The sequence below is a fragment of the Schistocerca piceifrons genome, chromosome 2, assembly GCF_021461385.2.
Source record: "Schistocerca piceifrons isolate TAMUIC-IGC-003096 chromosome 2, iqSchPice1.1, whole genome shotgun sequence".
Classification (NCBI taxonomy): domain Eukaryota; kingdom Metazoa; phylum Arthropoda; class Insecta; order Orthoptera; family Acrididae; genus Schistocerca; species Schistocerca piceifrons.
Window position 1 is genome coordinate 925,370,344 of NC_060139.1, and position 16,701 is coordinate 925,387,044.

The 16,701-nt window shown below is 44.2% G+C and overlaps 1 protein-coding gene across 2 annotated transcripts in view; it reads left to right on the forward strand.

The window, feature by feature from the left end:
* The window catches only part of LOC124777339 (N-acetylglucosamine-6-sulfatase-like), a 68,926-nt gene that overhangs the window by 41,697 nt on the left and 10,528 nt on the right, over positions 1-16,701 (forward strand). For both annotated transcript variants that reach the window (XM_047252704.1, XM_047252705.1), the window contains exon 4: positions 13,637-13,795. In XM_047252704.1, the coding sequence (XP_047108660.1) occupies positions 13,637-13,795 (159 nt within the window). The remainder of the gene's footprint in view (positions 1-13,636; positions 13,796-16,701) is intronic.

Consider the following 16,701-nt stretch of genomic DNA (forward strand, 5'->3'; position numbering starts at 1 on the left):
AAATTAGCCTGATACTAACACTGTTCATCGTAAGTGTAGCATAATAAATACTTAATCTTAATGGATTTGGTTAACTAATATTAAAAGTACTTTCAATTTCGTTATGACTCTATTCTGCTGAGAATTACATACATGTTTGACTGAACATAGATTTGCATAAAAGAAACATACTTGGATTGCAGTATGATAAAAATATTTTGACAGGCAAATTGCTGTTCAATGTACTAGCAGTAGCGCTATTAGAGAGAGTATGAGCTTAGATAGGACATGCATGGCACATGAAACTGACTGTTGCTTTTTGCAAGGTATCATGCTGTCAGTCAACTTAAGCAATTTGGGGAAAGCATGAGAGACATTACTGTGGGTGGCTAGACAGGGAGTAGAATAATATTCTGCCCATTTAAGTGTCTGATGCGTCACCTAGTTTGTGATACCAAAAATTGTGTTTGGACTCTTGTCATTCTCTGTTGTATTATTTATGATACCCACCAGTTTATAAGTTTGAAAATGATTTATAAACTGTTTCTTTTTGTGGTAATGTTGAATTAGTAAAAGTACATGAAGAACCAAATACTGAGAGAATGCCATCGTTTTGGATTAGTTATCATTAAGAATTATCAGTAAACTCATATTGGGTTAATGTACTGACCAGTAAATGTTTTATCAACCATTGTGTATTGAGCACCTGCCATCATACAACATTGGAAGCACATGTGGTGTTGAACATGGGATACTTGTGCAAAACAATGCTTACAGACTTATAAATGTCACTGTCTGTTGTGTGACATCCATTGTCATATACAGGCCTTCTCTGTACTTCCCCATACATTAAGTCTTCAGCTGTATGCATTCATGTTTCTTCTGCCCATCTTCTGTCACATACTCACTTTCCATTAATATTGTTACCTCGATTTTATCTTGTAGAATTTCATGTAGATACTTACCTTGTCCACCTCAATTTCATTTTCAGCTCACTGTCCTAGGAATTCCTTCCGTGTATCCCTCCATTGTTTACTCAGCCAACCCTCAGTTCTTGTATTCTTTCATTGTGAAACACAACTAGCTGTTTATTCACATGAAGTGTTGAGTGCTAATGATAAGGGATTTCAAATCGATTCCATATTTCTGGATTTCCGGAAGGCTTTTGACACTGTACCACACAAGCGGCTTGTTGTGAAATTGCGTGCTTATGGAATATCGTCTCAGTTATGTTACTGGATTTGTGATTTCCTGTCAGAGAAGTCACAGTTCATAGTAATTGACGGAAAGTCATTGAATAAAACAGAAGTGATTTCTGGTGTTCCCCAAGGTAGTGTTATAGGCCCTTTGCTGTTTGTTATCTATATAACCCCCATCCCCCATGAACCATGGACCTTGCCGTTGGTGGGGAGGCTTGCGTGCCTCAACGATACTGATAGTCGTACCGTAGGTGCAACCACAACGGAGGGGTATCTGTTGAGAGGCCAGACAAACGTGTGGTTCCTGAAGAGGGGCAGCAGCCTTTTCAGTAGTTGCAGGGGCAACAGTCTGGATGATTGACTGATCTGGCCTTGTAAGGCTAACCAAAATGGCATTGCTGTTGTGGAACTGCGAACGGCTGAAAGCAAGGGGAAACTACAGCCATAATTTTTCACGAGGGCATGCAGCTTTACTGTATGATTAAATGATGATGGCATCCTCTTGGGTAAAATATTCCGGAGGTAAAATAGTCCCCCATTCGGATCTCTGGGCGGGGACTACTCAATAGTACATCGTTATCAGGAGAAAGAAAACTGGAGTTCTACGGATCGGAGCGTGGAATGTCAGATCCCTTAATCTGGCAGGTAGGTTAGAAAACTTAAAAAGGGAAATGGATGGGTTAAAGTTAGATATAGTGGGAATTAGTGAAGTTCAGTGGCAGGAGGAACAAGACTCTTGGTCAGGAGAATACAGGGTTATAAATACAAAATCAAGTAGGGGTAATGCAGGAGTAGGTTTAATAATGAATAAAAAAATAGGACTGAGCGTAAGCTACTACAAACAGCATAGTGAACGCATTATTGTGGCCAAGATAGAGACAAAGCCCATGCCTACTACAGTAGTACAAGTTTAGATGCCAACTAGCTCTGCAGATGATGAAAAAATTGATGAAATGTATGATGAGATAAAAGAAATTATTCAGGTAGTGAAGGGAGATGAAAATTTAATAGTCATGGGTGACTGGAATTCAACAGTAGGAAAAGGAAGAGAAGGAAAAACATAGTAGGTGAATATGGATTAGGGCTAAGAAATGAAAGAGGAAGCCGCCTGGTAGAATTTTGCACAGAGCATAACTTAACCATAGCTAACACTTGGTTCAAGAATCATGAAAGAAGGTTGTATACATGGAAGAGCCCTGGAGATAGTAGAAGGTATCAGATAGATTATATTATGGTAAGACAGAGATTTAGGAACCAGGTTTTAAATTGTAAGACATCTCCAGGGGCAGATGTGGACTCAGACCACAATCTATTGGTTATGAACTGTAGATTAAAACTGAAGGAAGTGCAAAAAGGTGGGAATTTAAGGAGATGGGACCTGGATAAACTGACTAAACCAGTGGTTGTACAGAGTTTCAGGGAGAGCATAAGGGAACAATTGACAGAAATGGGGGAAAGAAATACAGTAGAAGAAGAATGAGTGGCTTTGAGGGATGAAATAGTGAAGGCAGCAGAGGATCAAGTAGGTAAAAAGACGATGGCTAGTAGAAATCATTGGTTAACAGAAGAGATACTGAATTTAACTGATGAAAGGAGAAAATATAAAAATGCAGTAAATGAAGCAGGCAAAAAGGAATACAAATGTCTCAAAAATGAGATTGACAGGAAGTGCAAAATGGCTAAGCAGCCATGGCTATGGCTAGAGGACAAATGTAGGGATTTAGAGGCTTATCTCACTAGGGGTAAGATAGATACTGCCTACAGAAAAATTAAAGAGACCTTTGGAGAAAAGAGAACCGCTTGCATGAATATCAAGAGCTCAGATGGAAACCTAGTTCTAAGCAAAGAAGGAAACAGGAAGGTGGAAGGAGTATATAGAGGGTCTATACAGGGGCGATGTTCTTGAGGACAATATTATGGAAATGGAAGAGGCTGTAGATGAAGATGAAATGGGAGATATGATACTGCGTGAAGAGTTTGACAGAGCACTGAAAGACCTGAGTCAAAACGAGGCCCCCGGAGTAGACAACATTCCATTGGAACTATTGACAGCCTTGGGAGAGCCAGTCCTGACAAAACTACCATCTGGTGAGCAAGATGTATGAGACAGGCGAAATTCCCTCAGACTTCAAGAAGAATATAATAATTCCAATCCCAAAGAAAGCATGTGTTGACAGATGTGAAAATTACCGAACTATCAGTTTAATAAGTCACAGCTGCAAAATACTAACGTGAATTCTTTACAGACGAATGGAGGAACTGGTAGAGGCCGACCTCGGGGAGGATCAGTTTGGATTCCATAGAAATGTAGGAACACGTGAGGCAATACTGACCTTACGACTTATCTTAGAAGAAAGATTAAGGAAAGGCAAACCTACATTTGTAGCATTTGTAGACTTAGAGAAAGCTTTTGACAATGTTGACTGGAATACTCTCTTTCAAATTCTGAAGGTGGCAGGGGTAAAATACAGGGAGCGAAAGGCTATTTACAATTTGTACAGAAAGCAGATGGCAGTTATAAGAGTCGAGGGACATGAAAGGGAAGCAGTGGTTGGGAAGGGAGTGAGACAGGGTTGTAGCCTCTCCCCGATGCCCCCCAGGGGATCCACAACTCTTTTGTGGATACGTGCGTAGCGAGCACGGGGCCCCGAGCTAATGTGGCCTTCCTTCCTTTCCGGGCTGCATACCTTCCCTTTCCGCATCCTTCCCCATCCCCTGTCTTCACCCCCCCCCCCCCTCACCTCTGGCTCTTTCCTTCACTTTCTCCCCCTCTGGGAGTATGGTTTGCGCCTACGTCCGGAGACGGACGCTTGTAAATGTGCCGCATTCTTCTTCTTCCTTGCTTGTCTGTCTTCTTCCTTCCTTTGTCCTTCTCCTTTCCTTACCTCTTCTCTTTACCCTTTTCTCCGCTGCGGCGTTTGAGACCCCCTCTTCTTTCCTTTCCCTTTCTCTTTCTTCCTCCCTGTGCGTGTCTGAAGGCCGACCCACGCACTTCCATGCGTAGCCGGTGACGGGGTAACGCGTAATTCCCCGCCCCGGGTAGACAGGTAGGACACGTACGTACCCCCTGGTAAAGGCCAGGCCCAGGGAGGGGTGATTACCCGAGCTGATACCTTCCGAAAGTGCCGATTGGTCCCTCCGACCGTTTGTCGGGAGGTGTGACCTGAGGTGTGACCAATCACCTAAGGCGGGTGTGCCCTCGGTGAGGGCCCCCACAAGGGAGGAGCGCGCCATCGAAGACGCCGGTAATCATGGGGGTTTCTTCCGCAATGGTTTCCTCACCTTCCACTATGTCTGCTCACAAACGTAAGTTCACTGAGTCTCAGCCACAGACGGTTCTTCCATCGTTGCCACAGTTCCTTGTTGTTTCTCGGTCTGACGAAGGTCACGACTTTTCCACGGTCAACCCTTTCATTATTCAGAAAGGTGTCGACGCAATTGCGGGTCCTGTAAAGTCTTGTTCCAGATTACGGAATGGTACCCTGTTGTTAGAAACACACAGTGCCCTCCAGGCTCAAAAATTGCTGCGTACTTCTCTGCTCCACACCTTCCCTGTCCGGGTGGAACTGCACCGTACCTTAAATTCCTCGCGTGGAGTCGTTTATACACGCTCCCTCGATGGATTGTCTGACGAAGAAATTCAGCACTACCTGTCTGACCAGGGCGTCACCGCTGTTCGTCGGGTTATGAAAAGGGTTGACTCGAACATCATTCCAACCCGTACTGTCTTCTTGACATTTGACAAAGTTCAACTTCCATCAAAAATCAAAACAGGCTATGAGATCATTTCCGTTCGCCCTTATGTCCCAAACCCTACGCGTTGCTATCGATGTCAGCGGTTCAATCACACCAGCCAGTCCTGTTCCAATCCGGCCAAATGTGTTACGTGTGGCAAGGATGCCCATGAGGGTGCTTGTCCACCTTCATCCCCACACTGCATCAACTGTATGGGTGACCACGCTGCTTCCTCTCGAGATTGCCCCGTTTTTAAGGATGAAAAGCTCATCCAGGAAATAAGAGTGAAGGAAAAGGTGTCGACCTTTGCTGCTCGAAAGTTACTCGCCAGTCGACAGCCCTCCGTGCCTCAGAAAGGAAAATACAGCACTGTCCTTGCTTCTCCTCGGCCAACAAAGGAGGCGGCCACGCAGACTTGCGACCTCACATTTAGTACCACGGTCGTCAGATCAGCCAGCGCAAAGATCGCCCGTTCAACCTCACCACTTTCGCCTGCCCACTCTATGGCTCACCCTTCGTCGGGTTCTGCTAAATCTCGAGCCCAAAAGTCAGACGCCAAGTCGTCGAAAAAAGAGCATTCTCGTGAAGAGTTTTTACGTACTGCAACTTCACAACCATCAGTTCCTCCTTCATCTAAACATCATACCTCCAAGAAGGCTACGAAGAAACACAGTTCCTCTCCTTCTCCGCCAAGGCGTGTCCCAACTACAGCACCACCTGGCGGAAATCGCCCTCGGCCATCTTCCGTGTCGCCGAGGCGCACTGCTGGTGGCCGGTCAACTGGCCGATCGTTGGTGGCAGGAGCTGCTCCTGACCAGCCTATGGATCAGGATCTTCTGCCTTCGACTGAATGCCATTCCATGCTGTCGGTCGCAAGCTCTGAGCAGTCGTTGAGTTGACAGCACCCTTGGTCACGTTTCTCCATTTTCTGTTCACCCTATGTCCATTATCCACTGGAATATCCGCGGCATTCGCGCCAATCGGGATGAATTGTCGATCCTCTTACGATCCTACTCGCCGGTCATCTTCTGTCTTCAGGAAACAAAGCTGCGTCCCCATGACCGCTTTGTTCTCCCTCATTTTCAGTCCGTCCGATATGACCTCCCCTCTGTTGAAGGCACTCCAGCCCATGGAGGACTCATGATTCTGCTCCATGATACTCTCCATTATCACCCACTCCCCTTAAACAGTTCCTTCCAAGCTGTCGCCGTCCGTCTTTCCCTTTCTGGATACACGTTTTCTCTATGTACGGTATACATTCCATCGTCTACACCTCTGGCACGAGCTGATCTCCTTCATCTTCTTGATCAGCTTCCACCCCCCTATTTGCTGGTTGGGGACTTCAATGCCCACCACCCGCTTTGGGGATCTCCACATCCTTGTCCACGTGGCTCACTATTGCTAGACGTCTTCCACCAAGCGGATCTAGTCTGCCTCAACACTGGGGTCCCCACGTTTTTGTCTGCCTCCACGGCAAATTTATCTCATTTGGATCTTGCGGTCGGTACTGTTCCGCTAGCCCGGCGCTTCGAATGGTTCGCCCTTGCTGATACACACTCGAGTGACCACTTTCCATGTGTCCTTCGACTGCAGCCTCAACTGCCATATCTGCGCTCGCGACGCTGGAAGTTTGCCCAAGCCGATTGGACACTTTTTTCGTCTCTAGCGACATTCGATGACCGTCGCTTTCCCAGCGTCGACAATGAGGTCACACATTTTACCGACGTTATTCTCACAGCTGCGGAACGTTCAATACCATGCACCTCCGAATTGCCCCGGCGCCCCCCAGTTCCTTGGTGGAACGAGGCATGCCGTGACGCAATACGTGAGCGGCGACGTGCTCTTCGCATTTTCCGTCACCATCCAACTTTGGCCAACTGTATCCGATATAAGCAGCTCCGTGCGCGATGCCGTCGCGTCATCCGCGATAGCAAGAAGGCAAGCTGGCAATTCTTTATTAGCTCATTTAACACCTTCACTCCCTCCTCGGAAGTTTGGAGTCGGCTTCGACGGTTCTCAGGCGCGCCTAGTTTCTCCCCGGTCTCTGGGCTCACTGTCGCGCATGATACCTTAGTGGGCCCCGTCGCAATTTCTAACTCATTGGGTCAGCACTTTGCTGAGATTTCGAGCTCTTCAAATTACCCGCCAGCGTTTCTCCCGAAGAAACGTGCAGCGGAAGTGCGACATCTTGCTTTCTCCTCTCAAAATCGCGAAAGCTACAATACTGTTTTCTCCATGCGCGAACTCCAACATGCACTCTCTTCTTCTCGCTCCTCCGCCCCAGGACCGGATGGTATCCATGTCCAAATGTTGCTGCATTTATCAACCCATAGCCTGCGCTACCTCCTTCGCCTTTATAATCGAATTTGGACCGACAGTACCTTTCCCAGGCGATGGCGGGAAGCTATTGTCGTTCCCGTTCCGAAACCTGGAAAGGACAAACATCTCCCCTCTAGCTATCGCCCCATTTCTCTCACGAGTAGTGTCTGTAGGGTTTTGGAGCGTATGGTGAATTACCGTTTAGCTTGGTGGCTGGAATCCCGCAGTCTTTTAACACCAGCCCAATGCGGATTCCGACAACATCGTTCTGCCGTTGACCATCTTGTTGCTCTCTCCACTTATATCATGAACAATTTCCTCCGGAAACGCCAAACGGTAGCAATATTTTTTGATCTGGAGAGAGCATACGATACCTGTTGGAGGACAGGCATCCTCCGCACACTGTTCTCTTGGGGCTTTCGAGGCCGGCTGCCCCTTTTTCTTCGCGAATTTATGGCAGAGCGCACATTTAGGGTGCGGGTGAACACTACTCTATCCCGTATTTTCTCCCAAGAAAACGGGGTACCCCAGGGCTCCGTGCTGAGTGTTGTACTGTTTGCCATTGCCATTAATCCAATTATGGATTGTCTCCTTCCTGATGTCTTGGGCTCCCTCTTTGTGGACGATTTTGCGATCTACTACAGCTCTCAACGGACCAGCCTTCTTGGAAGACGTCTTCAAGGATGTCTCGATCGCCTCCACTCGTGGAGCATCGAAACCGGCTTCCGTTTCTCACCCAGTAAGACTGTTTGTGTTAATTTTTGGCGACGTAAGGAGTTTCTTCCGCCCTCCTTACATCTAGGTCCTGTCAACCTTCCGTTCTCCGACGTCGCTAAATTCTTGGGTCTTATGTTTGACAGAAAACTGTGCTGGTCCTCCCACGTTTCCTATCTTTCGGCTCGCTGTCTGCGTTCCCTTAACACCCTCCGTGTCCTGAATGGCACCTCTTGGGGAGCGGACCGAGTGGTCCTTCTCCGCCTCTATCGCGCCTTAGTGCGCTCGAAATTGGATTATGGAAGCATAGTCTACTCCTCTGCTCGGCCGTCTATTCTTCGGCGTCTCGACTCTATCCACCACCGTGGATTACGTTTAGTGTCTGGAGCTTTTTACACCAGCCCTGTGGAAAGCCTTTATGCTGAGACTGCTGAACCTCCGCTGTCCAATCGGCGGGCAGTCCTTCTGAGTCGTTATGCTAGCCATTTGTCTTCCATGCCTGCTAATCCAGCCCATGATCCTTTTTTCGACGCCTCCCTTGATGTCGGGTATGCAGGCCGCTCCTCCTCCCTACTACCCCCGGGAGTCCGCTTCCGTCAACTGCTCCATTCTCTTTCCTTCCGCTTTCCTAAAACCTTCTTGACAACTTGGGGTACAGCACCGCCTTGGCTCCGTCCCCGGATCGACTTGCTCAGAGACCTATGTCAATTTCCCAAGGATGGTACCCCTACACTTGTTTACCGTCGGGCATTTGCTGCTCTATGTGCACAAATGACGGAAGCCACATTTATTTACACCGATGGCTCGAAAACATCGTTAGGTGTAGGGAGTGCCTATATTGTTGGCGACACCCCAAATAACTTTCGGCTTCCCGACCAGTGTTCGGTTTATACTGCGGAGCTTTACGCTATTCTCCAGGCTGTCCACTACATCCGCCGCCATCAGCGGATACAGTACGTAATCTGCTCAGATTCTCTCAGCTCTCTCCTAAGTCTCCAAGCTCTTTACCCTGTGCACCCTCTGGTCCACCGGATTCAGGACTGTCTGCGCTTGCTCCACCTGGGGGGCGTCTCAGTGGCGTTCCTCTGGCTCCCAGGACACGCTGGTATCTGTGGAAATGAGGCGGCCGATATAGCGGCCAAGGCTGCAGTCTCTCTTCCTCGGCCAGCTATTCAGTCTCTTCCGTTTACCGATCTACGGAGCGGTTTATGTCGCCAAGTTGCTCATTTATGGCATGCGCATTGGTCAACACTTCCCCATAATAAATTGCGGGAAGTGAAAGCCCTTCCTTGCGCATGGACCTCTTCCTCCCGATCGCGTCATCGGGAGGAGGTAATTTTAGCTAGACTCCGGATAGGGCACTGTCTTTTTAGTCATAGACATCTTTTAAGCGGTGATCCTCCCCCACTCTGTCCCCACTGCTCTCAGCCGTGGACGGTCAGACACCTTTTAATTGAATGCCCCTATTTTAATCCGTTACGCTCCCGTCTACAGCTATCGCCTGATCTATCGTCGTTTTTAGCAGATGACACGCGCTCAGCTGACCGCGTTCTACAGTTTATTAGTGACAGTGAAATGACGTCAGTCATTTGAAGCCTTTTTTTTGGGGGACAACCAACCCCTTCCTATAGTGGATTTTTAAGCATTCCTTCTGCCTTTAGTTTCTCAAATTTTATGACTTTGTTCCCATTGCTGCTGATTTTAAATTTCGTTTTTTTCCTGTTTTCTACGTCACGGGCTGGGCGCTAATGACCATAGAAGTTTTGCACCCTAAAAAAAAAAAAAAAAAAAAAAAAAAAAAAAAAAAAAAAAAAAAAAAAAAAAAAATCTCCCCCCGATGCTATTCCATCTGTATATTGAGGAAGCAGTAAAGGAAACAAAAGAAAAGTTCGGAGTAGGCATTAAAATCCATGGAGAAGAAGTAATAACTTTGAGGTTTGCCGATGACATCATAATTCTGTCAGAGACAGCAAAGGACTTGGAAGAGCTTTTGAACGGAATGGACAGTGTCTTGAAAGGAGGGTATAAGATGAACATCAACGAAAGCAAAACGAGGATAATGGAATGTAGTCTAATTAAGTCGGGTGATGCTGAGGGAATTAAATTAGGAAATGAGACACTTAAAGTAGTAAAGGAGTTCTGCTATTTGGGGAGCAAAATAACTGATGATGGTTGAAGTAGAGAGGATATAAAATGTACACTGGCAATGGCAAGGAAAGCGTTCCTGAAGTAGAGAAATTTGTTAACATCGAATATTGATTTAAGTGTCAGGAAGTCGTTTCTGAAAGTATTTGTATGGAGTGTGGCCATGTATGGAAGTGAAACATGGAGGATAAATAGTTTAGACACGAAGAGAATAGAAGCTTTTGAAATGTGGTACTACAGAAGAATGCTGAAGATTAGATGGGTAGGTTACATAACTAACGAGGAGGTATTGAATAGAATTGGGGAGAAGAGGAGTTTTTGGCACAACTTAACTAGAAGAAGGGATCGGTTGGTATTGTTAGTCATCAAGGGATCACCAATTTAGTATTGGAGGGCAGCGTGTAGGGTAAAAATTCTAGAGGGAGACCAAGAAATGAATACACTAAGCAGATTCAGAAGGATGTAGGCTGCAGTAGGTACTGGGAGATGAAGAAGCTTGCACAGGATAGAGTAGCATGGAGAGCTGCATCAAACCAGTCTCAGGACTGAAGACCACAACAACAACAACATCTATATAAATGATTTGGGAGACAATTTGAGCAGCTATGTTAGGTTGTTTGCAGATGACGCCGTTGTTTACCAACTAATAAAGTCATCAGAAGATCAAAACAAATTGCAAAACGATTTAGAAAAGATATCTGAATGGTGCAAAAATTGGCAGTTGACCCTAAATAACAAAGTGTGAGGTCATCCACATGAATGCTAAAAGGAATGGTAAATCAGTCTAATCTAAAAGCCGTAAATTAAACTAAATACCTAGGTATTACAATTATGAACTACTTAAATTGGAAGGAACACATAGAAGATGTTGTGGGAAGGCTAACCAAAGACTGCATTTTATTGGCAGGACACTTGGAAAATGTAACAGATCTACTAAGGAGACAGCATACACTACGCTTATCCATCCTCTTTTAGAATATTGCTGCGCGGTGTGGGATCCTTACCAGATAGGACTGACTGATTACATCAAAAAAGTTCAAAGAAGGGCAGCACGTTTTGTATTATCATGAAATATGGGAGAGAGTGTCACAGAAATGATACAGGATTTGCGCTGGACATCATTAAAAGAAAGGCATTTTTCGTTGCAATGGAATCTTCTCACGAAATTACAGTCACCAACTTTCTCCTTCGAATGCAAAAATATTTTGTTGACACTGACCTACATAGGGAGAAACAATCACCACGATAAAATAAGGGAAATCAGAGCTCGTACAGAAAGATATAGGTGTTCGTTCTTTCCACACGCTGTGCAAGATTGGAATAATTGAGAATTGTGAAGGTAGTTCAATGAACCCACTGCCAGGCACTTAAATGTGATTTGCAGATTATTGATGTAGATATAGATGTAGATTCATTCATTCATTCATTCACACATTGTGTTCCATCAACCACATCAGGAAGGAGTCCCTTTAGAGATGTGGACCGAGTCAAGTTATACATTAACAGCTAGACACGAACAACTGCTGGATACTTTGGTGAAGTGTACTAATAACAAATTATATCTAGTGCTAAACTACTCAAATTGATAATTATAATAATTAGTTCTACAACACTTTATACATGTACTTTATGAGAAAAATAGCTATTATTTAAAACAGGGGAACAATGGCTACTATGAAAAAAAACCACTGCTCCTCCTCCTGTAGTACTCAGCTGCTTTTATCTGATACTTGTAGTTCAAACAAATCATTTTAACTGTACTCAGACCACTGTTAGCTTTCTATATGGTGGAGAAACTGGGATCTGATGGTTTTGCATTGTAAGTCCACATCTCACTATCCTCAAGTCACAACTGGTAATACAAACTGATGACAAACTTTCCGTTTCAGGTACATCGAAAGTTTAGCTTGAGTGAAGAGGTGCAGTGATTGAAACATTTGATTTATGTTTGGGAAAGTCAAGTTCTGAAACCCTGTTTGGACACTCAGGTTTAGCTACTTCATGGTTTATCTAAACTGATTATAGCATATGCCAAATTGGTTTCCTTAAGTAGTGTGCAGCAGATACCTCATATTTGTTACATGAGAGCTTGCGCATTGTATCTGAAGTTGAATAATGTAGGAAAGAAGGGTTGGAAGGAGGGAGGGGGGTGTCAATGATAGGTTGCTCAGAACCCAGGACAACAGCAACTCCTGATGTGCTTGGAGAATCAAAAATGAGGTGGCCTCTATAAGACTGTAGTAATGGCACTATAAGCATACTGTCATTCAGGTAATTCATCATCTACAATCTATGAAGACAATGTATATTTGATTTGTAATTTTGTTCTTCATTTGTTGCCAAAGGTCACTAAATCAACTTTCATAGCCAGAAGGTAGCCAGGTCATATTTTGATTTTAGAAATTGTTGCCATTACCAGTGTGTGGCAAGCAGAGGTTTAAGAATGTTGTCATTGTGTATAAAAGCCTTCTGTTAAATACGACACACACCTGCAATTTTATGTGCTCTGTATACTGTTCCAGAAAAACGTTTACTGGATAGGTATATTAACCTCTATGGCTCCCCTCTTGCTGATTCATTTCCATAGCAAAAATACATGTAAAACTGTTAAAATACATGATTATTACAAGTCATAGCTTTCAAGTGAACCTCAGAAAATTACATTTAAGTGCAAGTTACTTGGTGCATTTCACCCTAAAAATGTCTTTATCACCAGTTGATTAGCAGAAATTATGTTTAAAATGTTTTCATTCTGTGGTATCACATCATGTTATATGTTTGAATAATTTATCATCCAAGCAAAAAGTAATTAGAATGACAGCTCAACATATACATGTCTTGCAAGTTTAAATGTTTTTCTCTGTTGCCTCCACTCCTTGTCATCCTAACACTTCTTGTTGCAGTCTGTCCTTTTTTTTATGTCTTCCCTGTCTGCTACTGATAGTCTTACACCTTATCAGGTTGCATCTGTTGCTACTGTCATATCATTATTTCTCTCTGTGTGTCATGATTGTTCTAATTTGAACTGCATTTCTGGGTAACTGCAGCATTTAATCTTCAAAAACACTGATATCCTCCAACCATCCCCACTTCTCAGGCAGTAAATGGCATATGTTTGCCAACTTGTGATATAAATTTTATAAGAAACTGTTGTTGAAAGGTAAAAGTCCCTGTAAAGGTCATAAATGTGAGTTATGGTTGTGAAACAAAGTACTTTGCATAGTGATATAGGCATCCAAATAGTACCATTGTTTTGTGGTCTCTTGTCTGAATTGTAAACTTAGTTGGGTCAAAATTTAGTCAACTGTACGTTTTTGTGTAAGTATAGCTTTTCTTTTTCTGAGGCAAGAAATTTAAAATATTTATTTTGTGTTTTGCATTGCAGTATCACAGTGAAAATATTTTGAATCAATTATTTAGTAACAAGTTTGTGTGAAAGAAAATGAAAAAGAAATAAGTGAAGCATAAATTATAAAATATAAAAATTTGAAGATGTACATGTTTTGTCTAAGTGTATGATAGTACATCTATTGTATCCATTGCAGTATGGCAGGAAAGAGAAGGGAACTGCACATGTTCCACCTGGATGGGACTGGTGGATTGGACTTGTTGGAAATTCCCGTTATTATAACTACACTCTCTCTGTCAATGGAAGCAGAGTTCAACATGGAGATCAGGAGGGTGATTACTTGACAGATGTGATTGTGAGTATCTTTCTAAATCTGAGATATCACATGAGGTAGACTGACTTGAAAAACTTGTTGATAATTTGTTATATCCAGTCAGTACCCAAGTTGACCAGCTTTACAATGATAATTTGAAACTCAAACTGTAGAGATTTTAATACAGCATTTTGCTGCATTAGTTCAACAGCTTTTTGAGGCACATGTTTGTTTTGTTCTAGTGGCAAACTATTGCTCACTCAGAAATCCTCAGGTCTTGAATGGTTTTTGCATTTAGATTCCTTTTCTGACTGTGATAATAAATTAAAATGGGTAATACACATTGCTGACAAACATGGCAAAGTGTTCATTACAGAAACAATGTGGGCTATATCTGTGGAATGACCCATTGAAAATGCCATAAGCTGCCAGAGGACAGAATGTTTATTTGATAATTAGCTCCAGTCTAACTGAGCAACAGCCAGTCAGTCTACATTAGGAATTGAAGAAATCAAAACACAATCCTGCTATTGAGGTAACATGAACACATATAATAACGAAATTATTTACACACACAGCTAAAGGATATATTCCTTCATCCATCCATCCATCCATCCATCCATCCATCCATCCATCCATCATGTTTCATAAATACCACCAAGAAGGACAACATTCTTGAATGTGGAATAACACAAGGTATACATTAACTAAATGGCAGGAAATCATGGAAATTTAATTTCTGTGCTATATCAACAGCAAACTATCATTGTAATGCTTAATGCTATTTATGCTTATGATAGCTAAATTTAACTGAGTAAACGAGAAAGCTGCTAATTCAAAAAATATTGTTACCATATCCATTGTGCTATATAGCTGATGGTATTTGCTATTGATAGCTTAATATTTACTTGACTACAACAGTATGTTTTCAAAGAAAATATTTACTTACATCTGTAAATATTGAGTCCAATTTAAAGAACATTATTACTTGTCATGAAGCTTTACAGTGAAATCATATTAAGGAATAAGTGTATTGGTAGGTGAGTGTAAGAATTCCAAGATCCTTAAAAAGGCTTCTGCAAGATATACGGTTAGTTACTTTACACAGAATTCTTAATGCTTGCACCTGCTGAACAAACACCTTATTTGGTTAAGGTACACTGTCCCATTGCTCATGTCTGCTAAATAAACACTTTATTTACTTTCCACCTCTTCTGTCCTATCACCTCCTCTCAACTCACATTCCCTCACCTCATTGTGCAGTGCTCTCTGCCAGTGCACTCACTGATCTTTTCTCCTTCTCTGGTCCTCTCCTTTCTGCTCTCTTTTTTCCCCTTCCCCCCCTCCCCCACAGCTTCTCAACCCTACACTAGACAACCCTGTCTGCCACCTCTAGTCTCTACACACTCCACTGTTCCCTGTTCTCTCATCCACACCCTGCTATCCTCCCCCTTCCCCATTCCACTACACACTACAGATTGTTGCTCCCATTCAACACATTACAGTTGCAGTCTGGCCTAAGCAGCCAGAAATAGCAATCATGTGCCTGTGAGGTGTGCTTGCTTATGTGGATGCATATGTGTTTTTCTTTTTCTGATGAAAGCTTTGGCCAAAAAACTTAATGTGTTGTGCCTTTCTGCAACTCAATAAGTTCTCTTTACAGTAAGTAACAATCTATTCATTCCATAATTGTTGTCTTTATTTACTTTAGGTATACTGCCTCAAAATATAGTTCTGTTAGACAAGGAGTGAAAATGAGCTATGCCTTTGTCTTTAGATCAATACATTGAGAGATAATGGCATATCATGCTGAATTGAGCTTCTTGATCTAATTATCAAGACAGTCAACTGTTATAACCTTTAAACACCAATAATTGCGTGGATATTCAAACTTAGAAACAATAGCTGGTTACATGATAACAACTCAGTCTCTCGCATACGACTGCCGTGCCGTGACAGGCGGCCAGCGCCGTTCGTAGCTAGGTGGCGCTCCCGTGCTCAGCCGAGTTGCGGAGCGCCTCTATCGCCATTTGCGCGTACTGTCATGGCGGCACTGTTAAATGTCGTAGCACTGTCGCAACACTTTTCCCCCCTTGAAAAAAAAAAAACACTCACTTCCTTGGAGTCATGGACAGTGCGGAGACATCCATGGCCTCTTGTGAGGCCCGGAGAAGATCCCACGAAGAGACATGAGAGTATGGTCCGAAATGTCCAGGACGGAAGCTCGTGCGTGGAACGTGCCTCCTGGATGAGATGATGGGTGAAAACTCCGGAGCAGCATCCATAGGTGTCGTGGACCTGGGGGTGTGCTCCAGCGAGATGGGTCCCGGAGAAGGCGGCGTCGCGACTGGGGCCGGTTCCGGCGTATTCGGAAACGGTAGTGACGTCGGCTGCATCATCACGGACGGTAGATCGGCAGCAGCGACAGGACTGGCTTCTCGGGCTGGTGGGGGCGAAGGAAGGGACGGTGGCACCGGCGTGGCCACCACGCGTAGGCGCATCTGGTCGTAATGGCAAACAACCATGCCGTCGTCCATACGTATTTCACAAAGCCGGCGGCCGCGAAGAGCCTTGACCACCCCTGGAATCCATTTAGGGCGAGATCCATACCCTCGTGCCCACACGTCGGCGCCCACCGAGTATTTTCCCACACTAGGGGACACAGCACAAGACCTGACAGGGTGAAGCAGGTGCAGTAGAGTGCGCGGTTGGCGGCCATGCAAGAGTTCCGCAGGGCTGCGATCACCCAGAGGCGTGAACCGATAAGAACTCAGAAATTGCAGCAGAGCATCATCTGTGGAAAAATCACAAAGGAATTTTTTCATCTGGCTTTTGAAAGTGCGGACAAGGCGCTCGACCTCCCCATTCGATTGTGGATGGAAGGGCGGTGCTGTATCGTGATGAATCCCTTGTCCAGTACAAAAATCACGGAAGGCCTGCGAAGAGAA